Source organism: Oxyura jamaicensis, chromosome 5 (genome assembly GCF_011077185.1).
Source record: "Oxyura jamaicensis isolate SHBP4307 breed ruddy duck chromosome 5, BPBGC_Ojam_1.0, whole genome shotgun sequence".
Classification (NCBI taxonomy): domain Eukaryota; kingdom Metazoa; phylum Chordata; class Aves; order Anseriformes; family Anatidae; genus Oxyura; species Oxyura jamaicensis.
This window is the reverse complement of record NC_048897.1, coordinates 31,008,511-31,033,327: the sequence shown is the minus strand read 5'-3', so window position 1 is coordinate 31,033,327 and position 24,817 is coordinate 31,008,511. Positions and strand designations below refer to the sequence as shown.

The 24,817-nt window shown below is 48.0% G+C and overlaps 2 protein-coding genes across 4 annotated transcripts in view; both read left to right on the top strand.

Moving 5' to 3' along the window:
• Nucleotides 1-176: 176 nt before the first annotated feature.
• On the top strand, nt 177-21,018 carry CRY2 (cryptochrome circadian regulator 2). 2 transcript variants are annotated; one of them, XM_035326997.1, is made up of 12 exons: nt 177-397; nt 3,047-3,155; nt 6,653-6,795; nt 12,891-13,075; nt 14,402-14,490; nt 15,182-15,322; nt 15,819-16,130; nt 17,181-17,332; nt 17,450-17,652; nt 17,802-17,891; nt 18,359-18,497; nt 18,963-21,018. In XM_035326997.1, the coding sequence occupies exons 1-11, from the start codon at nt 222-224 to the stop codon at nt 18,493-18,495; spliced, it is 1,737 nt and encodes a 578-aa protein (XP_035182888.1). In that variant the 5' UTR covers nt 177-221; the 3' UTR covers nt 18,496-18,497; nt 18,963-21,018. The 2 variants fall into 2 exon arrangements, with proteins under 2 accessions (XP_035182888.1, XP_035182887.1); XM_035326996.1 differs by having other exon boundaries at nt 178-397; nt 18,356-18,497.
• A 3,386-nt stretch (nt 21,019-24,404) lies between these two features.
• The window catches only part of MAPK8IP1 (mitogen-activated protein kinase 8 interacting protein 1), a 14,366-nt gene continuing 13,953 nt past the window's right edge, over nt 24,405-24,817 (top strand). The window contains exon 1 of one of the 2 annotated variants that reach the window (XM_035326994.1): nt 24,405-24,560. In XM_035326994.1, coding sequence (XP_035182885.1) covers nt 24,475-24,560 — 86 coding nt within the window. In that variant the 5' untranslated portion in view covers nt 24,405-24,474. The remainder of the gene's footprint in view (nt 24,561-24,817) is intronic. The other variant, XM_035326991.1, reaches the window with a different exon arrangement.

Here is a 24,817-nt window from a genome sequence, read left to right as displayed (position 1 = left end):
GAAAAAAAAAAAAAAAAAGTAAATAAACTTTTAACCATGTAACACCTAAAACTGCTCGATAAAATCCTTCTCGTGACAGGCTTGGTGGGGGGGACTCCCTCCGTGGCCGCTGGGGGGAGCCGGAGGCCGGGGCCTCTGCGCCTCGCCCGCCCCCGGGACCGCCCGGCCGCGGCGGGGCGGTCCCGGGGGCGGGCGAGGCGGGGAGGCTGCGGTCGCCCGTGATGGCGGCGGCGGCTGCGGCCCCGTCTCGCTCCGTGCACTGGTTCCGCCGCGGGCTGCGGCTCCACGACAACCCGGCGCTGCAGGCGGCGCTGCGGGGAGCCGCCTCCCTCCGCTGCATCTACATCCTCGACCCCTGGTTCGCCGCCTCCTCCGCCGTGGGCATCAACCGCTGGCGGTGAGTGCGGGGCGCGGGGGGACCCCCCACGGGGCGAGGGGTTGGGGTTGCGAGGAGAGGGGCAGGGATTTTTTTGGAAGCTTGCCTCTTTCCTACGGGAGCAGAGGGAAGTGGGGGTATGGTGGTGGTCCCGAGCATCGCCTTGGGGAGGGCTTCCCCCTCCCCAAATTTAGGGACAGACAGAGCACCCCGTGCTGCGTGATGCCTCCCCTCTGCCCTGCGGCTGCTTCTGGGTGTGGGAGGGCTGCCCCACTCATCCCACCCCCAGGGTCTGTTGCTGCAGCCGGGATGGAGCTGCCTGCCCGCCCAGGTACAAGTAAACTTATGGGGTGAGTCATTTGTGCGCAGAAAGCCAGACCGTACATACAGTGACATTATTACATAATGCCCTTGTATCAGGGCTCGGATGCCCAAACGTCTGGAAACCCAATCCAGGTAGCGATTCACCTCTGCAAGACTCTCCCCCGCACAAGGTGAAGCAAGCACATCAAGCCGTCAGGGGCTGTGGACAGGGCAGCCACCTGGCCAGAAATCCTTCTAAGCGCGCTTTGCAGCATCACGTGGCGGTGTGTGTCCTCCCGGGGAAGCTGTGGGTGTCCCCGGTTCCTCTGCTGCCAACTTAGCTCCATCCGAGAGGAGCCGGCTGGCACGGCTGCTTTCTGAGCGTTTCTAGAACGCACCTTGGAGGGTGGCTAAAAAACCGTAAATGTGCAGAAATCACCACAATGCAAATGCAGGCGTTCAATTTGCAGGAATTCGTGGGTTCTGTCACTGCTCCATAGCACAGCAGCCTGAATTGATCTGCCCACAGACCATGCTTGCAGCAGGCAGAATTGCCTTTCACGTGCTGCTGTTATGGCCAGCTGCCCTCATTTGGGAGAACCAAAGCAGGGCCCCCAAAAGAGTAATTCCTGGTCCGTATTATCCTTGTTTGTTTCCACCCACGTTATGGAGGGAGGGAAGCAGGCAGTGGTTTTATTTATGTTCTAGTCATAGAAATATATGAGCATATGAATTTAAAATACAAGATCATGTTTTCTTGGAGGTGTGCACCTACTGCAAATGTCAGAAATTAGCACTGCTGGCTGCTGGGCAAAAATGTCTTTGCAAGCTCCACACGTTTACTGGAGTTCTCTTGTTTCCCAAGGGGAACCCAGAATTTGTTTTGCTGTTTTTTCTTCATTTACTTGTATTTTGCAGTCTGTGCTCCACAAGCATTTGTGTCTTACCTAGCCTCCAGACATTTATCAATCTGAAAATCCCTTACCATGTAATTGCACAGTATGTGGTAGTCATATAGGACTAACGTGTACTTAATTTTCAGAACACCTTAGAAAGGTGATATTCCTATTTAACAGCCAGAAGGTGGGCTGGGGGTGGGGAAAGGGTTTGTTCTGGTTGCCCAGACCTGCTTTTTGGTCTTCTTTACTTTGATATTTGGCCCTCCTTGCCTTGAACCCTTAGGGCCTTTCTCCTTCTAGAAGTGCAGAGGGAGCTTGTTCTGTCTCAAAGCTTGTAATTCAAGTTACAGGCAATACAGTTGCATGGGGAGGAAGGACCCAGCTTGCCAGGGCGGTTGTAGCTTTGCTTTCCTCTTAAGTATGTGGGGTCTTAAGTGAGCTGATGCAGACACTCGTGTCTCGCAGGTCACAGTGTAGAGCGGGCACGTAGCGGTGTGGGAGAGGTAGAGGCTGGCAGACTCGCTCACTCACTCATGGTTGTGAGTTTGCCAGCAGTGCCACGTGCTGTCACAGAGATTAAAGTTTTAAGGCTGGTGTCTTTCACAGAGGTAGACAAAGTGAAGTTATGACGTATGACTCTGAAAGTAAAGGTGATACACTTGGAGATGTTTTATAGCAAAATGGAGGACCAGTAAAATGCAACATTAAGAGCTTAAATGTGTAATGCAGAAAGCACTTACATGCCTTCTAACGGTTTGGGGACGGGTGGAAATAGTTGAATGCCTTGACATGCTCTCATCTTCGCGTGGTGGTGGTGGAAGATAAATTGCTGTTCTGTTTGCAGCCGTTCTAAGTATGGATAATTCTTGCCTTGGGAGGTCTTGGTGCTCAGTCTCTTGCTGTTGATGAGCTAGGAGCGTACAGCTCCCTGCTGTGAGTGTACATTTCTCTGCCATGCCCTTCCCTACTCTGAGCCAGAACTGTAAAACTTGCACAGTTCTTGTGGTAATTCATTGCTTTCCTCAAAATAGTGTATGGACATCTTTCCACTTCATGCAATGTGCCACAGAACCCATGAAAGAATGTGAATTATATGGTTTATGCTCTTCTCCATGCAGGTGATGTAATGTGGAAGGAGCAGGTGTCAGGGGGTGCTCACAGCTCTGAGAGAAAATGGGAAGAGTAGGGGTTGCAAGAAGAAAAACAAACAAACAAAAAAAAACCTGAGAGCTCTTGCATCTGGCCAAGCAGAACATACATATGAATGGCCAAGAGCTGGCTGGTACGGCAATCTCATAACATTGGTAGGTAGACTGGGAATTAATAATAATTCTTGTTTTCTATTTCTCATCCTAACTTTCAGTTTGATTGCTAATGCAGGTTTGCTGGAGTTCCTTGTAAATCCTCCTCGTTTTGTCTTCTAGCTGTAGCCAGTCTGACAGTAACTGCTTTTGTTTCTTCTCTGCAGATTTCTGCTCCAGTCCCTGGAAGATCTGGACAACAGCTTAAGGAAACTCAATTCTCGCTTGTTCGTGGTGCGAGGACAGCCAACAGATGTCTTCCCAAGACTCTTTAAAGTAAGAGGATACACTAATTTTCTGAAGTGCAGTGAGGAAAAACTAATGTCCCACTGGTATCCTTGGTTTTGCTCACTATCTGCTCATTGTTGGCAATACCCTGGCTTCTCTTTAACTTCAGTACTGTCAACTGTGTAACCCACTACCAGGGTGCTTGAGCTTCTCTTTGCAGATAGTGGCTTTTGCCTTTGTTTCTGCAGCTCAGGCCTCCCAAGGTTGTACTGTAATCCACCCACTCTTCTGGGTTGAGAGCTTCTTCCTTTCTGCACATTGTTTTCCTGCTGCTTTTACTCAGGAAAAGTGCCATATCCATACACCTTTAGAGATAAATAGAAAATGAAATTGATCTACAGGTGAAATGCAAATAAGGCTTTGTATTATAATTTCGAAAACTCAGAAGCCTGTACATTAGCTGACCTTTTTTTTTTTTTCCTCCTTCTGTTCAAGGCTGCAGTTAGTCAGCTCAGCAGCAGTACACAGCTTGGGTCCAAGCTCCTTGTTGATGTACCATTTAGGACAGAGGAATATGCAGTGACCTCAATGGTGGATGATGGATTGGTGGGATGTGTTTCTGAAGTGATATGTCAAAGCTGCAGATCATGAGACAGGCAGGGCTGGCAAGAGTATCTCCTTGCATATAAGGGTTCCTCAAGCAGTAAAAGTATGTGACTCATTATTCTCTGTCCTACCCTAAGGTTGTATTTATCATTGTCTTTGAAGCTTTCTGAGAGTGTATTTGCTAGAATGACAAAGCTAAAGGAAAAAAGCTTGGTTTCCAATCATCTTATGAGTTGTATTTGTCATGTGGACTGGACCTTACTTATGATTGAAGGAACCACTGTCCCCAAAGCCTGCTGTAGCCCAGATGCTGAGAAAGAGAGGTAAACTTGAGTCAATACCCTCCTGCTGTACACTGTCCTGATGTGTGTTTTTGGGAGGAGGGTGGTACTAGGGAGGAGAATCAGACTATGCAGGTCACAAAGTGCACTGATATTTATTTTGGCTTCTGCCAGTTAACGCATGACACAACTTACTCTCTGCTTTTAGCCTTTTTAGAATCTGAGTTATTTTTATCTTTTGATCTGCAAATAAGTTCTGGCTGTTAGTAGTCCATGCTCTCCTTATTTTAGTTCAAGGACTAGGTATTCACAGGATAATTGAAGTTGTATGGGAGAAACATATCCACTTGATCAAAGAACAAAAAGTAGTTGGCAGAATCTGGGGTTTAGAGAGATGGTTGTGGAATCAGCTAGACCTTGGTTTCGGTACAGTCTTTTTTGACTGGGTAGGAGGGTTAATGAATATCTTACATGTGCTGTAAGAGAGCTGAAAATAATGTTGTTTTTTATGCTGCTAAAGGGTAAATGTTTGGCTTTCATGTGAAGTCAGGTCTCTCCAGAGCTGCTACACTGAACAGCAAAGCCTGGACGAGAGAACAGCAGCAGCTCATGCTTTGCTCTCAGCTGTTCTGGAGAGTTATCACATGTAGCAACACAACACTTAGGTCCAGTGTAATTCCTGCTCATGCTGCCAGTAGCTGAAGTATGTTCAGTGGTAACAGTTGCTGCAAAGGCACTGTGTGCAGGGGTCCAGTGAGGCAGACAGATGAAGTGTACTCATTAGCTCTGCGTTAACCTTTGAAGTGTAGGCTTTTTGGTCTCCTGTCCTCTGAACAAACATCTGTAAACCCACCTCTTCTACAAAAGAAAAGCATGTAGGTTGTTCACTGAAGTTTGATCACGATCCCTTTTGTGCGTGTTATTTTCCTACTTTGCTTCAGGTTTTACTTTGCTGAAGGCCAGATTTTAAGGGAAGTCAGTCATGACTTTTATTTTGTGTGTTTTGTATGTTATTATGCAGCAATTTATTGTGATACAGTTTGCTGTTTCCTGGTTGTGCTCTGCTTCCTGTGTAGCATATAGAATGCTGAGCTTCTCAAAACAGCAGAAAATACCTGAATTTGAAGTTTTATACTCTCACTAAAATCTGTGTTAACTTTAACTGTATTTTTTTTCATTCCTTTCTTTTAAAGTAATAATACATGTTTCTTCAAGATCAACAGTATCTTTTCCAAGCCTTCTAGCTGGTATGGTCTTTCCTATAAAAGTTTAAAATGAAGCTGTTAAATCACGTTTCTATGTGGGGCGCACTGTAGGGCCTGGAACGTGTCTGTTTAACCCCTGCTCTGAGTAATGCATTCTGGCGTGTTCCTGTTTTGGAAAAAATAATAGGGGACCTCTCTGAAATGTATATTGTGGTACATAACTGTTGTGGTTCCCTGTCCTTCCTAATACTCATTTTAGGATTCGATCTGAAAGAGTTTAGAAAGGAAGGGATGCTTGCCTGGTTGTTTTCTGCTTCTAGATTCCCATCCCAGTCTTCGGTATTTATTTTTCAGTGGTCATCAGTGACCTAATAACATCTGCTTCTTGGCTTTGGTTGTGTTTCTGATGCCTCTGGTTCTGAGGCGGAAGAGCCTGTCCTGTACATATGGCGGTGACTCACACTGTCTCACTTGGAGACTGGTTCATGTCTTAGTTGTGTGAGGGGTTTTTTAAGTGTCTCTGCAGATTTCTGGCTGTGTTTGACTGGAGTGTTTGCTAAACAAATCTGTGGGCTGCTGCTCTGTTTGATGGATGCCTCTGGAGGGTCACTGTGGAAACCATTAAACTTCTTCTCATAGGATTCAGTTTCTGAGGAAAACTAGGCCATAGTCTTTGAGAACAAACTGTGTGCTGGAAAAGCCTGGAAGAGGCTGAATGCTATTTCATAAGGCCTATTCTGTGTAGTCTGTGAGGGACCTCTTACAGGTGTGAAGATGCAGAATAGGTTCATGGCTCTGCTAGGATGAACTAAAGTCTTCCCTTTGAAGAGCTGATCATTTAAATCTGAATCGCAGTATCATAGTCTACTGTTCTGAGCAGAAAGGTCTACTCAGTTGGCATCCTTTGTCCTGTGAGTCCCTCTGCCACATTTGCTGCCTTTGGCTTGGGCATTGGTCTTCTACTGTGTGATGGCTGTAAAGAGATATTGGAAAAAATAGTCTGTATTGTTATTAATTGATCATAGTCTCCACATAAAAATATGACTTCTTTGAGCAAAGTTTGTGTAAAAAAAGTTCTCTGAAATTCTTTGTCTGCAAATGCTGGAATGGGGTGGGAGGGCTTCTTTCGGACAGCACATGCAACCAAACAAGGTGTTGTTATGCTGAGGAACCAAGATGTAACCTAACAATGTTAATGGAGAGGAACTCAAACCGCCTTGTGTGCGTTTTAGACTTGGCTTTTAGGAATTTGCATAGCAAGTGCAGTGTTTGCTGGAGCTGATAAATATTACTGGTTCTTTAGTTATCCTGACTCCCAGACTGTTGTTCTACACAGAAACCCTCTCTAAGTTCCCAGGACTTGACAGTTGCAATTACAATTTCTATAATTTAGTAATTGTACTGGTTAGAAAAGTCTTCTGTTCAACACCTCTGTGTATTGTGTTTCTTGCAGGAATGGGGAGTCACTCGTCTCACCTTTGAATACGACTCGGAGCCATTTGGTAAGGAGAGAGATGCAGCTATTGTCAAACTGGCCAAGGAGGCTGGTGTGGAGGTGGTGATCGAGAACTCCCACACACTGTATGACCTGGACAGGTACGGGCAGAGCAAGGGCAGAGGTGCTGCTTGGGCTCGGATGGGATTGTCGTGTCTAGGATGACTTCAGTCTCCTCATTTACGTTGATCTCTGTCATCCTGGGTGAGCCTAGAAGGTGTCAATAGGATTACTCTGCACTCACGCTTTTTATTAGAGTACGTCAAAGTGCAGTGACGTGAATGCATGGAAAGGTGTTGCCTCAAGCTAACTAATCTCTGTACTTCACAGTCATTTAAGTTGCTCAGCTGCGTCCTTATTGATTGATTTCCTTGAGCATGTCCTCACTGCGTGGATTGGTTTTTTTTGCTTCACTGTAATAAAGGTGTCTGAGCTGTTGTCTCAAACAGGTTATGAAGGCAGGGCTTTTAACTGATGGATGTGCCAGGACAACTGGAAGAAGTAGAACAAGGTAGATCGGGGCAAACTAACCTTATTCTAAAATCTGAATGTCTTGTCTTTACTGTGCATTTGCTATGGGGAAGACTTGCCTTTATGTTGAGGTTTATATATTTATTTATATGTATAAATTATCATCTTAAACAGTGGAGACAGTCTTTCAGTAGAGACTCTAAGGTATGCTCGACTTCGATCATGTTTCAGTACCATTCGTAGATTCTTTTTCTTGTACCAGTAATGCTGAAGGTAGGTTTCTTCCTATAAATCTTCAGCATACATAATTTCCTTTGGGAAGGAGCATTGCAGTTTAGGACATACTGTGTGGAAATGTTTGCCTTTGGGGTGAGGGGAGTTTTTCACCTGTCTCATGAGCAGACAGACACTGCTGTCTACTTTTTGCATTAGAAGACACACGTAGTGTATAGGGAAATGTTTAGGTTGCCTTTCATTTTCAGCTGTCCCAGGTAACTTATTGCATCAGTAAACTTGGGCATCATGCTCTTTTTTTTTTTTCTTTTCCCAGCTATTTTATGAATAATGTTGAGCAGCAGAAGCCTTAGCTCAGCTCTGTGTAGGATTTCTCCTTCTGTTGCAAAAAACTGGATTCTTACTTTATCATGCATCTCAACAAGAATCTTCTGTCTGCAGGGACTTTGTCATTTATCTAAATTTATCATTGGTTTCTTTAAAAAAAAAAAAAAAACGCAATTAGGGATCTTGTCAGATGGCTTCTGAAAATTCACATAGAATAAATCAACCAAATCTCCTTTGCCCCTGTGCTCAAATGTGGCTAATAGATTTTGAGGCACAACTTCCCATTACCAAAGCCAAATTAGCCCTCCAGTGTCTTGCATATACGCATGCATTCACTGATTCTATTAGTATTTTCTACCACTTTGCCTAATATCCATATCAGATTTTCTATTCTGTAGTCTCTCTGATGCCCTTAAATGCTTTTAAAATCTGGAATCATGCTTGCATTTTTTCCTCATAGTGTCTGGATGGTTTTAAGGCGACTGGTACATGCAGCAGCTATTTCTCAATGTCCTTTAGAACTCTTTTGTGAGTGCTGGCTGGTCCTGGCAACTGTTGCTATTCAAGCATAGCTTTGTTTTGTGCTATTTCCTGCTGACCTCTCAGTCCGTAACATCTCCTGATGCATTTCCTTAGAGAGATGCAGTGTCAAAACCTCCCTGAATATCTCCATGCTGAATACATGTGCAAAAAATAAATGCAGTTTTTCTTTAATGCCTTGTCTGCTGCTTGGTCCTACAGATATCCTGGAGTGTCTGTAAAGGGATTTTTTTTTTCTGTTTATGCTTTTCTTTTTAATTTTTCTCAAGCTTTCTTTTGGGCTGGGAGCTGTACGGAAGACTGCTTTTGTGGCTTTTGTTTAACCTACCATTTTTTTCTAGTCTTCAGTTTCCCGAAGGATTTTGCCTTCTATTATCTTTGATGATGCTATTCTTTTATTATTTTGACTAGTGATCTTTCTGAAATCTTTTTTAATGGTTTATGTGCCTTTATTGAATTTTTTTTCCCCTGACATGTCATCCTCAGATAATCTCTGTGTTGTCTGTCAGCATTTTACCTCTCAGCTTCTTTTTGCTCAGTGTGCTTCCTATTTTTATTCTGTTCTCTTCTCAAAATAGAAGCCATTATTGTTTTGTTGATCCCGGAAGGATGCTAAATTGATGCATGCCAAAGTCATGGTTAGAGTAGACATGATAAATAACACTTTCAGCTATACCTTACCTGCTGCCTAAGACAAATCATGAATTACCTTTCTATCTTAAGGGTTCCTGATGAATCGTTCTGTGGAGCAGTCATTTATGGCATTTATGTTCATACCAGGCTGTGGGTTGTGACAGCTACCCAGCCTGTGTGGAGGCAGTTGAAGTCTCCAGTTACTCTGACATTTCCTGCTTCTTGGCATCTCTGGGATTTCTCAGCAGGTGGTAATGCAGCTCTAATATTATATTTCTCTGGAAGTCTCTCTCAGACAGAGGATCTTGCCCTCCAGTCATCTTATCCAGCCTTTTAACTCATGGTATGAGTTGTCCCATGCTCAGCTTACTCTTTTTTCCTGCATAATTCATAACCTGGGGGTGGTGTCCTACTTCTCATCTTTCTTTAATCAAGTTTCTTTACAAAATAGCCAGGCCTGTTTTTAAACAATATAGACTAGTCCTTCACTTCGACATAAATGATTCCAGCAGTCCTTCCCTTCTCCCCTGCAGTATCCTCTGGGTACCACCACCAGCAGCTCCTTTCTAACACCTACAATAAACCTGTTCTCCTGACTTTTGAATTTGACCAGTTTTACCTAGCAGGAAGGTTACAATGTCCTCGGCACTACCAGCATAGCTGTGTGATTATCAGAGCTTCTTTCCTCTGCTCTCCCCCAAAACAAGGAGAGGGCCATAGAAAATGAACATAAATTCTGGAAAATAGCCCTAAAAAACCTAGGGATTCCCAATCAAGATTGGCAGTGTTTGGACTGTACAAGTCAGAAAAGATAATCTCTTAGGTATCAGCTTAGCCTGCTCGCAGCCTTTACTTGACAATTATTCTGTCTGACAACTCCCAGACGATAGGCTGTTTTCTCCCTTCGCTGGATCTGCTTGTTTTCTTCTCCTAAGGATCTAAATCCTCTGCAGCCTGCTTGCTGACGGTCAGCACTGCGGTGTCTGTAATCCTGAGCCGGCCGGGGTCATGCCGGGGGGAGCGGTTTATGCCAGAAAGGAGCATCGTGAGCTTGTTTGTTTGTTTGTAACACACATCAGGAGCAGCTTCACCTCAGACACTCTCATGTCAGGCAGTTAAATGCCTTTTAATAGGAGTGCTGACTAACTTAGGGGAACCAAGCCCTGGGGAAGCTTGCATACCTTGCTGATTCTGCAAGGTATTTCTCTTTGAATCAGGAGAAATCTGCTCGTTTCATCTATGCACAGCCCTACAGGGGCTCACTAGCACAAGGATTTAGACTGGAGCAATTGCATAAGCTGACGGGGCTCGCTAAATAGCATGTGTGAGTTGGTAGTGGGGTGCATCACTGAGCAGCCTGCTTGCTGAGCACTGGCAGCTGGCTCGCAGGTAGGAGCACGGTCAGTGCCTTGCCAGGATGGGGCCCTGCAATTGGCAAGCTGGCTGAGGAGTCAGGTTTTTGAGGAAAGCAGCTTTCCCTCGCCCAGCAGCCATCCCACTGGGGCACTGTCATGGAGATGTGAGTCAGACGCTGACACCTCTGGGGGTGTGCGTTGGAGGTCTGCAGGCACTGAGTTGTCACAGGTGGCTGACTGTAGGATCCCTTGTAACCCTAGCAGTGCTGGAACTATGGTCAGGTTTTGGTTGCCTGAGCTCTTGTATAATATATGACAGTCAAAAATACCCTCATAACTGGCATCCAGGTACTGCTGTCGGGTAGTGCTGGGCAGCATATTGCTTGCCCGGTAGCACAGCCATCTTTATAAGTGCTCACAAACACCAGAAAGGTCAGGTTTTGGATGATGAATACAGCAATTCTGCTGGTTTGTGGTCTGCTCCAGGAGAACTAGAATGATGCTGTTTGTGCCACATGCAGTCTGAATTGGGCTGGAGAAGAAGGATGACATGGGAGCATTAAATCCTGGGGACGGTCCTCTCTAATTTGTGGCCCAGTCTGTCACAGGGGAATGTTCTGCAAGACTGTACTGCCTCAGTTAGAAGGACACTAGGAGGGCTCCTGCTTATGGGGCTTCCTGTAAAATCTTTGTGCAGTAGGTTGAACTGCGTTACAGTATTTGGTATGCATTGTATAATACCCAATATTGTACAAAACCCAGTATCTGACATTTCTTTTCATGGCAGTATTGTGCAAGATGCAAATTTTGTTGCATAATGGCAGTGTCAGGTGCTATAAAATGTGCAGTTTGTCCTAGTCCCGTCTCTTAATGATCTGTGTCCCAGATCCAGCAGCTGGCTCCTTTGGAAGCCGTAGTAGGTAACTTCTCACATCCAGAGCCTTGACATCAGGCAGGGATAGAGGCATCCACCTGCAAGTCACAGTGATGTGCTCCAAATTGCTGTCTGCTCGCAGAAGCTGTGGATGGCAGACGCAGCACGGCAGCGTGGGTCTCAGACAGAGCTGCAGCACTGGCAGGTCGGTGGAAGAGGACTGGAAAAAGAGGCAGTGCTAAAGCAGCCCCCATCCCCACCCCCATCCTAGGCACCACCGGGCACACGTTGTGCAGCTCTGTCACATTTTCACTTCCAAATGCTGAACTCCTCGGGGGAATAAGTAAGCCTCTCTGGAGTGCTGGCAGTAACTGGAAGGGCCTTGTTTCTCTGCCAGCAGCAACGCTGCTTGTAAGGCTCCCCTCGGTACCTTCGCTTAGAGGGGTGGCAGGGTGCTCTGCCACACTGTTCAGTGTTGCCCTACACTTTACCGTGTTTTGCTCTCTGTGCACATCCCGATTGCCCTCCCTACCCTCTCCTGTAGGCCAGTGTCTTTTTCTCCACACGTGTATGACCTACTACACATTAAAATGAGCAGAAACTGCAGGAGGCTTCCTATGAAATCTCCTCCATCTTTGTCACCATGCTGCCTCTTTCCACAGCTCCCGTCTGCCCCAAGCTGAGCCCCGAGCCTCTGCTGGATGGAGGTGGCAGGGAGCAGAGGCCAGCATCGTGGCAGCACGGGGAAGCGGAGCACACGTGAGGACGGGCTCAGCGCCGGGGAAGGCCGGCGTGTCGCTCCTCCTCGCCACACGTGTGGCTGGGAAGGGCAGGGAAGGCACATGGCGTCCGCTGAAGCACTGGGCTCTAAGCCCAGCCCCTTGCATAAGCTGTTGACCGTGCTGGGTGGGGAAGGCAGTGCTGCGGCTCAGTGTGAGCTGTGGGGCTGGCTGCCTCCTCTTTACGTAATGCTTCCTTTCCCCTGCTGCCTGCTTTGCTGTTAACTCCTTCCTCTCTCTTGCCTAGGCATGCTCCAAAAGGCCTCCATGCTCTCTGTCCCAAGAAAAATTAAGTTCACGCAGCCCTAGCAGGTGCTGGGTGCTTAAAGAAGCAGAGAAATGGAGAAACCGTGGCTGCCTTTTCCATAGTGTGGTCTGACACGGGGGAATAGCATAGAACAGGTCTGCTCATGACCTTATGGTGTGAGGGAGGATGGTGATTTCTGTAATCGCCAGGATCGAGAGGAATGACGCAAAATAGGATTTGTCTCGTCTGGGAGCGGTGGAGGAGGGTTCGCTAACAGTCTGGGACTTGTTGTGTCGGACGGGGGGAAGTAAGGTCAGAATCAGGCTAGGAAACAGGTGCAGGTCTGGGATTTGTCAGCTTGGGGAGACAGTATTCAGGCTGAGATTTCATACAGGGATTTGGTGAAGAGCTCTGGGAGAAAGATGTGATGCTGAATCAGAGGCCTGATTCAGCTGGAGCTGTTTGGTGGTGTTTTTTTTGTTTGTTTTTCCTATGGAGATGGATTTCTGTTTTTTTTTGTTTGTTTGTTTGTTGTTTTGTTTTTTTTTGTGTGTGTGTTCTTGTTTTTAAATATCCCTTTGAGGGATGCATCAAGTGGAATCTGGGGCTGTAAGTATTTCTCTGTCCAAACAGAAAGGCTCTCCTGAGCAGAGATAGCAGGATGCAGTTTTGCTGTCATTTCCTTGTCCCTCCTGGTAGCAAGGCTGTTAAGGCACCTTGCTTATTTTGTTTCCAGAATAATTGAGCTGAATGGCAACAAGCCACCTCTCACCTATAAGCGCTTCCAGGCCATCATTAGCCGTATGGAGCTCCCAAAGAAGCCAGTGAGCAGCGTAACAAGTCAGCAGATGGAGACGTGTAAAGTGGACATCCAGGAGAACCACGACGATGTGTATGGGGTCCCGTCACTGGAAGAGCTGGGTATGTGTTGAGAGTGAAGTCAAGCGTCAACTGACACCCAAGATGGCCCTACTGAAACTGTTTCTGGTGGCTGTCACCTGCCCAGGACAGGTCCAGTGTTGTCTTCTGACCTGGGCTGCTTCTAGCCACAGTAGTGTTTTCAGCCAGTGCTGGACCCCGTGAAAACAGACTGCTCCCTCTTGCACTGCCATTGATGCACAACATCCCTTAAGCATTGTTCTGAAATGTTCTGCATCTGTCCTTACATTCTCTGCTATTCTGAGCATATAACCACTGTATCAGTGTCTCATGTCCTTCCCAGCTGCTGTCCTAGACAAGTTGTGTAACAGACCTGAAGAGGTAAACTGTGTACCGGGCGCACATTATGTCATTCACTTGTTGCCAAGCACCACCAACTTGAGAGCTTAGCAAAACAAAAGATACTACCGAAACTTCTTTCGCTTATCCTGCTATGCTTTTTGGTCCTTGGAAATGTGGTGTTTGCCTCCCCTTTCTTACATACCCATATTTTTTTTTGAGGAGGAGGATAAATAGAGAACTGAGGCATGAGAAACACAAGGCCTATGTCAAGGAAGTGAATTTTAATGCAAGGGAATGAAAGGTTAATGCAGAATACTGTCTGTGTACATGTGACTCTGAAGGCTCCATGCTGGCTTCTTAGGATTATCACCTTGTACCTTAAGAGTTATGGAAAAGGGGGACTTCTCAAACAAGACTATCCTAAGGGCTGCAGTCCTGGATAGATCTGCTTCCTTTGTTGTCTGGCCTAGTGCAAGACCTTTTACAACCTTACATTGGTCCACTTACTGCCAGGGGAAGCTCCTTTGTCAGCCAGGAGCACTGCGAGGAAACTGCATTATTGCTTCCACTTTTGTGCTGGTTCTTCAGCACTAAAGCACCAGCTTTCCACAGAAAATGAGCCTTTTGAGAAGCAACAGGTGCTCTAGTGAGCAGCTGGTGGTCATGGCAAGGTATTTCATGAGGCAAACCTGTGAGGCATGCATTCCTTTGCCAGCTGCTCTGGCCGAGGGAACAGAGAGCCCTGTGGATAGTGCTAACACATGGGATAATTGGGATGTGGCCAGTGGGGACGGTCCCCAGAAAGCTGCCTGAAGCATTGCAGGGAGAGAACCCGGTAGTCTCAGTGTCAAGAGCAGGTTTTCCTCATGTTCCAAATGACTGGCCTGCTGTAGAAGGACTGTAGCAGTAAATAAGCCATGATAAGCAACTGCAGTATTTAACTTGTTTTGCCATTGCTTACATTTATTCACATCTGTATCGTTTGCATAGACTTGGCTTCAAATCTTACAAAGATATTTCCTTCAGGCTTCCCCACAGATGGTCTTGCCCCTGCAGTTTGGCAAGGAGGGGAGACAGAAGCTTTGGCGCGGCTGGATAAACACTTGGAAAGAAAGGTAACCCCCTGCTATTTAAGTGGTCATTCCTCCAGGCTGTGGGTCCAAACAAAAATGTTGAACATTGGCCATTGCTCTCTTTTCCTGCTCATTTTAGCAATGGTCACTGCATTGGCCTGTGGCAGAGGCATTTGGTATTGAAGTACTGTCATCTTAGGTTGTTTGTGGAGCAGGGAGTTCCCGGGCTTCTTCAGACCCAAAAAGTAGAGTTCCTCCCTTTCTTTTCTTTAGAGGAATGTAGACTTGAAAACTCTCCTGCAAGTTGCTCCATCTGTGCTGCACGCTATGCACCATCTCCTTTTGTCTTTATCTGAATTATTATTAGGAGCACATGCTCATAAGAGTACCTTCTCCTTGTACATCAGTCTCTTCATATCTCACTGAGTGGTATTCCTCTAGTTCCTAGCAGAAATGCCCAAATTTCTTCTATGGGGCTTGTGTTCTTCACTATAGTGTGCATGAGGGAAACAATTTCAAAGTCATGAAAGTTGACCCAGCTGCAGAAACATGGGGTGTGGGGGCTGGAGTTGTCCACCTGAGATCTCTCCCAGTGGTGGCTGGAAATGAATAGAAGAGATTGTGCTGCCACATCTGAGTGACCATGCCACCTGCACAGAGGCCTGCCCATAGCAGTGTCTGACAGTTTGGGATTTATTTTCTTTTGGGGCTAATTTCTCCTAAATATATTTAGGCATGGGTTGCAAATTATGAAAGACCAAGGATGAACGCCAATTCGTTGCTGGCCAGCCCGACAGGACTCAGTCCCTACCTGCGTTTTGGCTGTTTGTCCTGCCGCTTATTTTACTATCGTCTCTGGGAGCTGTATAAGAAGGTAAGACAAAAGGTTCACCTGGAGAGCAGGCTGGTTTTGAGCATAGCTTGATTCTGGTTCCAAGACAGTGTGCCGGAACAGCTGCAAAAATAGCTCTTGCTTCACTTGTGTTCAACTCTTGGGTAAAGCTTTTGTTGCCGGTACAGAAGAGGCTCTTGGGTAAGGAAAAGTGATTTTCGTGTATGTAGTTGAGCTGCCCTTATATCTGTTTGTACCCTGTTCTTCAGCCTCGACTCCTGTCGTGAGCCATGTAGAGCTTTTTGCTGTTAGTTATGGGTGGTTCAAGTCACTTGCCAGCATACTGAGTGGGCTAAAAGCATGCTCTAACTGCACCACCTGGGGTTTCTGGTAAAGGGTGATCTGGAATTGAGCTCCTTTATGGAAGTTGTCAGTAACAGACTTGGGAATTGTGTATAAATGCGTGGGTGTTTTGCAGCTCAGCATAATGAAGCCAGTCCTCCCCTGCTTGTGAATGCCTTTGTTCCCTCCTCTACAGGTGAAGCGGAACAGCACTCCTCCCCTCTCTCTGTACGGACAGCTTCTCTGGAGGGAATTTTTCTACACAGCAGCCACAAACAACCCAAAGTTTGATCGCATGGAGGGGAACCCCATCTGCATTCAGATCCCCTGGGACAAGAACCCTGAAGCCTTGGCAAAGTGGGCAGAGGGCAAGACAGGTTTCCCTTGGATCGATGCAATCATGACCCAACTGAGGCAGGAAGGGTGGATCCACCATTTGGCCAGGCACGCTGTGGCCTGCTTCCTGACCAGGGGCGACCTCTGGATCAGCTGGGAGTCAGGAGTCAGGGTGAGTCTGGCATTTCCAGAGGCTTGCAGAAGGCCATAAGGAAAACAAAGTCTCCCTGGCACTTGCTTCAAGGATTGGCACACAGGTATGGCTTTTGCTTGGCATGTAAAAGTTGAGTGGAAGACAGCATTTGCTAGCAGGCTCCTGGCCTGCCAACAGTCTGCCTTCTACCATGAGGGCTCAGTCAGTATCAAGTCTCCATTTACCATAACTAACTGTTAGTGGGACCCACTGGTAAATATGGACTGGGCTTTGGGTTTGGGGGGGCTATTTTGGTAAAAATCCATCTGTTTCCTTTGCAAGTTCAATGTCTTTGTAACTGGACCTTTCTCCTCATTGTGTAATCCGTCACCATGCCAGTCAGGGAACGCTCCGTGACTGTGAAATCTGAGTCTAGATTCTCTCAAGAAAAGAGGTAAAAGACACTCTTTTTGGGACATCTGAAGGGACAAACAGCTTGAACTTATTGGGTGCACATATTGCCCTATGCAAGAAGTGGAGGCAGAAGCAGCATCTTGTCAGAAGGCTGTCAAAGCAGAGCATAGCTGAAAGTGTGCGAGACTCGGGTGCTAAAAGTGCTGCATCTGTGCACGGATGTGAGCAAGTTACTGCTGAAACCTGCCCGCCTCTTGGAGTGGCAGTGAGCTCTGGGACATTCACAGGGGGTCGTTCTTCCTGCTTTGGTGCTTGCTCTTCTGTGCAGCATCTGCCTGCTTCTCACAGTTGGTGCTTTGCACTTGTTACACCTCCCCAGTTAGAATCAATACCCAAGGCTTGCTGTAACACTAGGTAGTGATTTAGTTTGTAGCTGCATGAGAGATTATCCAGCATTTTATCAGTGTGAGCAGACAGTGCCTCCCTATATGAAGGTGTCAGGAAGTGTGATATATTGACCAGCCACCTGGCTTGAGCTAGCGGATTGCCTCTTTGCTGCTGCTTTGGTTTCTGAGAGCTGTTCAGTGCTTGCCCTTTGAACTGGCATCTTGGTTTCTCCTGGCACGAAGTCCTAGCTGGGGAAGCTCTCACTGCATTTTCCTTCAATTGCTGCAGGTATTTGATGAATTGTTGCTGGATGCAGATTTCAGTGTAAATGCAGGCAGCTGGATGTGGCTTTCATGCAGCGCGTTCTTCCAGCAGTTCTTCCACTGTTACTGCCCCGTGGGCTTTGGACGTCGCACAGACCCCAGTGGTGACTACGTTAAGTAAGTAGAGTGTCTGGAGCTTCCTTCTTGCCTGAGTCATTCAGTAGCTGACGTGTACGGTGAATGCTATCTTGGTGTACTTTAAGTGGTTTGTGTGCACCTTTTAACTTGTTGCAGGAGGTATCTGCCCAAACTAAAGGGCTTCCCTTCACGATACATCTATGAACCGTGGAATGCCCCAGAGTCTGTGCAGAAGGCAGCCAAGTGCATCATTGGGGTGGACTACCCCAAACCCATGGTGAACCATGCGGAGACCAGCCGGCTGAACATTGAACGCATGAAGCAGATCTACCAGCAGCTATCGCGCTACAGGGGGCTCTGTAAGTAACAACAGTTGCAAAGATTTTGTCTTTAATATGACATAGAATATGACGTGCTGGTTGGTGATCGCAAAGGTGTTTGCATGTGAAAGGCTTATCCCAGCCCAAATATTTCTTGTTTCTATTACGATCTTCTTGCATTTCTCTAGGTTTACTGGCATCAGTCCCTTCATGTGTGGAAGATCTCAGTGGCCCTGTTGCAGACTCGGCTTCAGGGCAGGGCAGCAGCACCAGTACAGGTGAGCTGGAAGTATTTGGGTACTTCAGATATACCATCGTGGGCAGGAGAGAGAGATTCTTTTCTTAATAAGAGGAGCATGTAGCTAGGAAAATATAGATCATATTCATCTTCCTTTCTTCAGAAGTCCCCAGTGAGCCTTCATGCTGAAAGGGCTGAAGAATAGTGAATCTCTTATTGCTCGTATGGGATCATATGCAGCCATTTAAGGGAGGAGTGCAGATCACTGTAGGGCTAATTTGGTGTAATTAAGCTTTCCTCTATCGAAGGAGGACACTTTTGTGTTTGTTCTGGTGGACTTAATTATTCTGCTTTTAACAAAGTATTTCAAAAACTTCTAAGAAGGCTGTGGCAACATCTTTCTGTGCTTGTACATTGCACATTCTCCTTTGTCCCAGCTCTGTGGCACGTTAAGCTAGGGTATACGTGTGAGGAGACGTTGCAGTGACTCTTCTTCCTCTCCAGCAGTGAGGCTGCCACAATCTGACCAGGCTTCGCCAAAACGCAAACACGAGGGAGCAGAAGAGCTGTGCACTGAAGAACTGTACAAACGAGCCAAAGTGACAGGCCTCCCTGCTTCAGAGATCCCTGGCAAGAGTTTATGATTGTGAGTAGTCCCTGGCATGATCTGGCCTAAGCTATGTTGTTCTGACAGCAAGCAAGGCTCAGTTTTATTCGTTCCCTACAGTTTAATGAACAAAATGGACTTGCCTGGGGAGAAAGGTGGCTCCTGACTCTGGCAGTGGCCTGCCTTCTAGTTGTTTTTGCTTTTGCTTGACAAGCTGTTAACTCGGTAGTCCAGCAGAGAGCAGTACCCTATGACTAGAACAAATGCAGACCACAGTTATGTTTGGGTTTTCTCTAGTGAGGTTTGTTCCGCTTCCAGGGTGAGTTTGCAGCCAGGTTTGCCCATGTGGTGAGGGCACAGGCTGGAGGAGGGGAGCAAGCAGGGCCACTCTTCTGCCTGAAATGTCCCATATCCCAGGAGGGAAGGAGCTGGTTGCATGTTCTGCCAGCTTTGCAGTATGAGGGGGAGCTCGAGGCAAACTCTCTTTTCTGCTTTCTCCTGCAGCCAGCAATATGCAGCTTGCAGGTGAAGAGTGAGAGTGCTGGAGGTGACGCGAAGAGTAGAGGCTGCTGCAACCACAGAAGGACTGCAACTTGTGATCTGCAACAGAAAATCTGGGGCGTCTCATAAAAATGTGTAATTCCAATAGCTGCCACAAAAGGGCACTGTGTTACTTGTACGTGGGAATACTTGGCTTTCTGCTCTCCGAAGAGCTAAATATGTGTCTTCTCAGCCATGCCCAAAATCTGCCCTCATTGAAGAGGGCAAAAGCTTTCTTTCAGCTTGTTCACTCCCAAGTGTATCTGTCGTTTCTGACAATGGATCAGCACGTGTGACTTGCTGCATTGATAGAGGGAGTAGCATCTGCACATCTCAAAAATAGTGAATGTCCTTTCTCATCGCTAGTTCTAGGCAGCAAGGCATGCTAAGATTAATTCAGTAGTTGTGAAGGAGAAGAAAGCTGCTGGAATATCAAAAGTTGAGTACACATCCTACAAGAAAACAGGAAAATCTCTGTATTTGTTCCTCTAGGCTAGACTGGTGGGGATGTAAACTCTTTCCAAGTAAATCGAGGTGGTACATGTGTGTGGATGAAAAACAAATGAAGGATATCTGTAGTAGAAGAGCAAAGAGATACAAACCTTTAAAAGGCACTTAGAACTTTCCCTGAAGAAGAATCTTACTAGTGCAAGGTGAACCATAGTGCTGTTGCCTGCAACAGGCAGCTTCAGAGCAGCTTGCCGTTTCAGGGAGATGACTGTGAGAGAAGTAGGAATTCTTTGAAGAATAAAAGCATGATTTGATATGATTAAAGCAGTCTCCCAAAAGCTTGCTGACCCACATAATGAGTGAGCTGTACCCTGTAGGGGAACAGTCCTGGGCTCAGGGCTTTACAGCATTTCCTTCCCAGAGATGAGAGTACTCTCAAATGGAGTGACCAGTGTCTAGTGTGTAGCCTGTGGAGTGCATCATACTGATAGAGGATGTATCACACATCAGCTCCTTGAAGCGAGTCTTCCTTGGACTCAGTTCATTGTCCATTCTGTGTGGATGTTTGCTCTTTCCTGTACTGAGAGCTGTGGTTTTGGGTTTCTACACAGTGTAGTCCCTGTATCTCATACCCTGCACACTGCTCCTTTTTCCCATTCACGTTCAGGCTGGTGTATTGTAGTCTAGCAGGACAACCATGTATCTTTTCTGCCTCTTAACCATACACTGCTTGGCCTGGTCCTGCTACAGGATGTAATTTCAGCACAGTGCTGGCAGAGCGCCTCTGTTTGCCTTTACACCTACGAGGGCAATGGATGGCAGTACTGCAGAAAAGCCTCTGTTTTGGCAGTTTCCAAGAGGGATTTTATCAAGTAGCTAATCCCGTGCAATGGTATGCTGTCAGCACTGTTCTCATTTGCTGTCCAAAACCTTTCATCCCCACCCTGGCACTGATAGTGCGGGGCTAGATGTGAGCTTAGCCGACTAGCAGCTTGGGGAGCACGGTCATCGTGTCCCACTCTGACTGGGATAAAAAGATTCACTTTTGGAGCCCATGCTTGAACCCTGAGCAATGGGACTGCAAGTAGAAACTGACTCAAGTGTATCTGGGAAACCTGGAGTGGTGGAAGAAGTGGAATTATGTCCAAAAGTTATTTAATAGAATAGCTGAATAACTTTTCCTTCCAACTCACCTCCTGGAGGCATTGATCCTAGATTTCCTTTCCCAAGGGAATCCTTTGGGCAGACTGTCCAAGTAAATGCGTCACTTTTCCAGACCTTCCTTTCTTCTAAGGTACTGTCCACCAGAGTCTCCCTAGGATAACCCAGTAAACAGCAGGTTTTGTCTCCAGTCTGGCCCAGATCTTATTCCCGCTGAGGGCAGTAAGGTATGAGGGAAAGGAGACCTTCCCACCATCTTCTGCTGCAGATGGAAGAAAGGGGAAAGACATGCACTTTGTACATTTCAACTACAGAAATTGTGACTTCTGTCTTTTGGAGAGTCTCTTGCTTAGGCAATGGTCTGTAAATATTATTCTTTTTGTTTTTATAAATGTCATTAACCCTCTCTGTGCTGTCATTCCAATTATTTAATTTGCTAAGTAGCATTTTGGGGCTGGTCTATGGGGGTAAATAGCCAAAGGGAGTGTGTGCAAAATCTCCCAAGTGATTTTTTGGAAGGCTTTTGGGTGAGGGCAAAATCACATTTGCAAGGTTTTTGTCATCATCTGTGGTGAGGATGGTGGCAGCTGGAAGAGCTGCAGTCCTAGAAGCAGAACAGGTAAGGAAGGGCAGTGAGAAACACAAAGGTAAAGAAAAAACTCCTGCAAGAAACATGAAGAAGGCTGGGATTCATCCACCGTTACCTTTTTACAGTTGAAATGATAAATATGTGTGAAACTGCATGCCAAAGAAGTGGAATAGAGAACAGTTGTTCACTGTTTCCTGTAGTGTCTAGGACTGGGCATATTCAATTAAACTACTAGATGGCAGATTCAGCACATCTGCAGCTTCCTTACACAGACATTTTCGTGTCAAGCTCTGTCAGTTGTGGGTGCTAAGTTCAAAAAGGCCTGATCAGTTCCTGGAGAAAGGAAAACCCATCAATAACTGTTAGTGAAGATACCATTTTTGTTTCAGGAGGGAGCAGAGAACTGCTGGGAGCAGATAACAAAGGAAGCATCATGAAATGCATGTCAGGGGATTTCCATTTCCTGGGATAACAATTGCTTTCTGTATTTCGGGGCTGGGTGGCTGTATAGTCTGACCTGGCACAAGCATCCCCAAATAGAGCATAGGGCGAGCCCTTTGCCCAAGGACAGAGCAGCTGGTTTTGGTGCTGTCAGAGGAGTAGCTTTTGGGATGTTCCACAGGGCAGCATGTAGGCTTCTTGTCACAGACGGCACTGAGGCAGAGAAGTGCTACAGAGCTATGAACAATGTGAACATTGTTCAGAACGGGCCTTCTGTCCGTGACTGAGCCTTTTCTTTTGCAATTAGCTAAGTCATGAATGGGCACCAAATGCACCATGACTTTGCAGTCTAGTAGCTGGCTAGAATGAGGCTGGAGTAAAGTTCTGCTTCTACGTGACACCATCATCCCCCGTCACTCCAGACCCAGTTACTGAAACTGGAGGTGCTGGAGATAAAAAGGCCATGTGTGACCTACCAGAAGGGCAATGTGTACAATGCATTGGTTACCTGAGTGCGGGTGTGGTTGAGGTGCTTGATGTTGCTGTCCTGTTCTCTGTCTCTAGCAAGGACCTAGTGGCTTGGGGGAGTGACATTTCAATGTTTAAAGTGACTTATGGACAAAACCCTCTGAAATTGCAGTTTGTGCCTTAGAAGAGCCAGGCTGACAGCAAACTGTCCAGCTTTCCCTGCTTAGAGTGTGATAATGTAAATTAAACTTGGACAGGTCAGTTTGGAGGCTCCTTCTCCATGCTGGCCACCGAATCTGTTCTCTCTGTTGAAGGAATAGCAGTGATGTGGCTGAAGGTGTAAAGTGGCTAACCATGGATTTCTAGCAGAGTAAGTGATTGCCTGCTCCCTGTGCTGGTGGTTGGGGAAATTCTCCAGTGTCTCTCCTGTCTTCACAAAAAAGGAGCTGGAGTGGCTTCAGGAGGGGCTGGCGGAAAGGCTTGAGCATAGAAATTGTGCCTGGGCATGAAGGATGGGAGCCAGGGGCAGAGAACTGGGGCAGAGAGGCAATGAGCACAACCATACCTGGGGGGAGAGGGAAGAGCTTGGGTTAGACCAGCTGGTTCAGCTTGGGAGAGAAGCAAACAAACCTCTCAGCACATAACCATTCCTCAGGCTTAATTCAAGGCTGAATTGCTCTGAAGTGAACCCAATGTTCAGTCAGACAATTTGAAAGAGTAAGAGAATAGATGCCTTGTGAGCAGAGATGCTGGCTGTGGCAGAAGTGTGGTCTCTATTTTGCAGGGCATGTACATGCGTATACGTTGCTGAGGATGAGGGGGGGGGGTTATGCAAGGTCTAGGGAGAATCAGGATGTAACTAAATTGCCTGTTTCTACCAAGCCACTTATTTATTGCGGTCAGACACTGTAGTGATGAGCAGTGACCAGCCCACACCATCCTGCTGCAGGCAGGACAGCCTGCAGCCCCCTGAGGTGTCCATCCTGTGCCTGCCAGGGCTGGTGGCTGCATCCCACCAACTGCAGAGGGGCTTCCAGAGGTCCTGCGCCACGGCTGTGAGCTCTGTGATGAGTGTGAGCAGATGGGTGTGAAGGGCAGTAGTGTGGGCAGAAAGGCTGGAGCAGAGCTAGGCAGGACCAATCTGCCCCTCGGGAGGCTGCCCTGGGAGGTACCATGGTCACCTGGTAGCTGTGTACCTGTGTCCACACTGGCCCAGGAGTGACATCTCTTTTGAGTTGGGCTGGCAGGAGCCCAAGGCTCCCGGCTGAGAGCAGGGCTGTTTGCCTTGGAGGGCTCTGCTCGCTCTTCTCTGGAGGAGCAGCTGACGGCCTGGGCCTTGGCCAAGATGCAATACCGTTGCCTTGAAGGCAGCCAGCCCCGTGGCTTGAGATGCTGATGGGACCTGCTCTGTCATTAAGGTTTGACCTGCTGAGGCAGTGCCACGCATCCACATGGGCCCGTCACTGATGTGAGTGATAACCAGGAGCACAGCGGGCGTGCAGGGAATGGAGGAAGTTCTGATCATTTACAGTAGTAGCCTCGGGACCTACAAATACTGGTGTTGTCCACTTCTGTGTACACCACAACCAGCATGGTTTTTAAAGCAGCCTGCAATCCATGGGGAGGAGAGGCCAAGCACAGAAACCTGCTGCTGGGGAAAGGGGGCAGCAACTAATACTCACATGAGATGGGCCCTGGGCAACAGCAGGGTGCAAGAGCGGGTCTGCCTGTTCTGGGGAGCAATCTGCAGCCTCCGGACTTGCTTTTTCCACCTGTGCCAGCAGAACCAGTCCATAATCTGTTTATTTCCCTGCTTAAATTCCCCTCGCTGCACATGCAGCCCTGGTGGGCACAGGCATTGCTCTGGGGCTGCCAGCCCTGGTGCCAGACCCCCGAGGGGCGCAGAAGCACAGCGGGACTTCGCTGCGGGCTCCAGGCACACCTGGCTGCCGGGGCTGAGGATGGGGGAGGCTGGTGGCAGAGGAAGGCCCTGGGTGGTGCTGCCTCCCCGGGGCAGACCCTGGGGGAGGTGGTGGTGACAGGGCTGCCCTGTCGCTTGTAGGGGACCCTGTGTGCCCCTCACTTGAGGCAGGAGCCCTATAGCATTACCTACACTGGGGGCTCTGCCTGCAGCTGCGGGCACAGCTGGCTGTGTGCGGGGGGGGGTCCCCCCCCCCCCCCCCCCCCCCCCCCCGGGGGGGGGGGGGGGCCACAGGAGGAGCCCCTCACCCGCCCCCCCGGCAGCAGGTACGTCCCTCCCCGGCGGCCCCGCCGGCATCCCCTCCCTCCAGCCTCCTTCCTCCCCCCTCTGCCTCCTTCCCCGCCGCCCGCCCTCCCTCCCTCCGCCTGCATGGGGAGAGCCGCGGAATGGCGGAGAGAGAGAAAGGAGCCGCATCCCCGCCCGCCTCCTCCCCCTTCCTGGGGCTGCACCTCGCCTCGCCCCCCAATTTCAGGTACCGGCCGCCTCCCCCGGGACCCCCGCGGGGCTCCCCGGGCCGCAGCCCCCCCTCGATCCCCCCCCCCGGGCCCCGGGCACCGCTCCCCATCCGCCGCAGCCCCCCCACCCCAGCCCCGCACTGCCACTGCGGCCCCCTCCTCATCCTGCCCTTCTGCATCCTCCCCAAGCATCCTTCAGCCCCCACAGCTCGCCCCATGCATCCCTTCAGCCCCCCCTACCCCATACATCGCTGAACCCCCACCTCACCCCCCC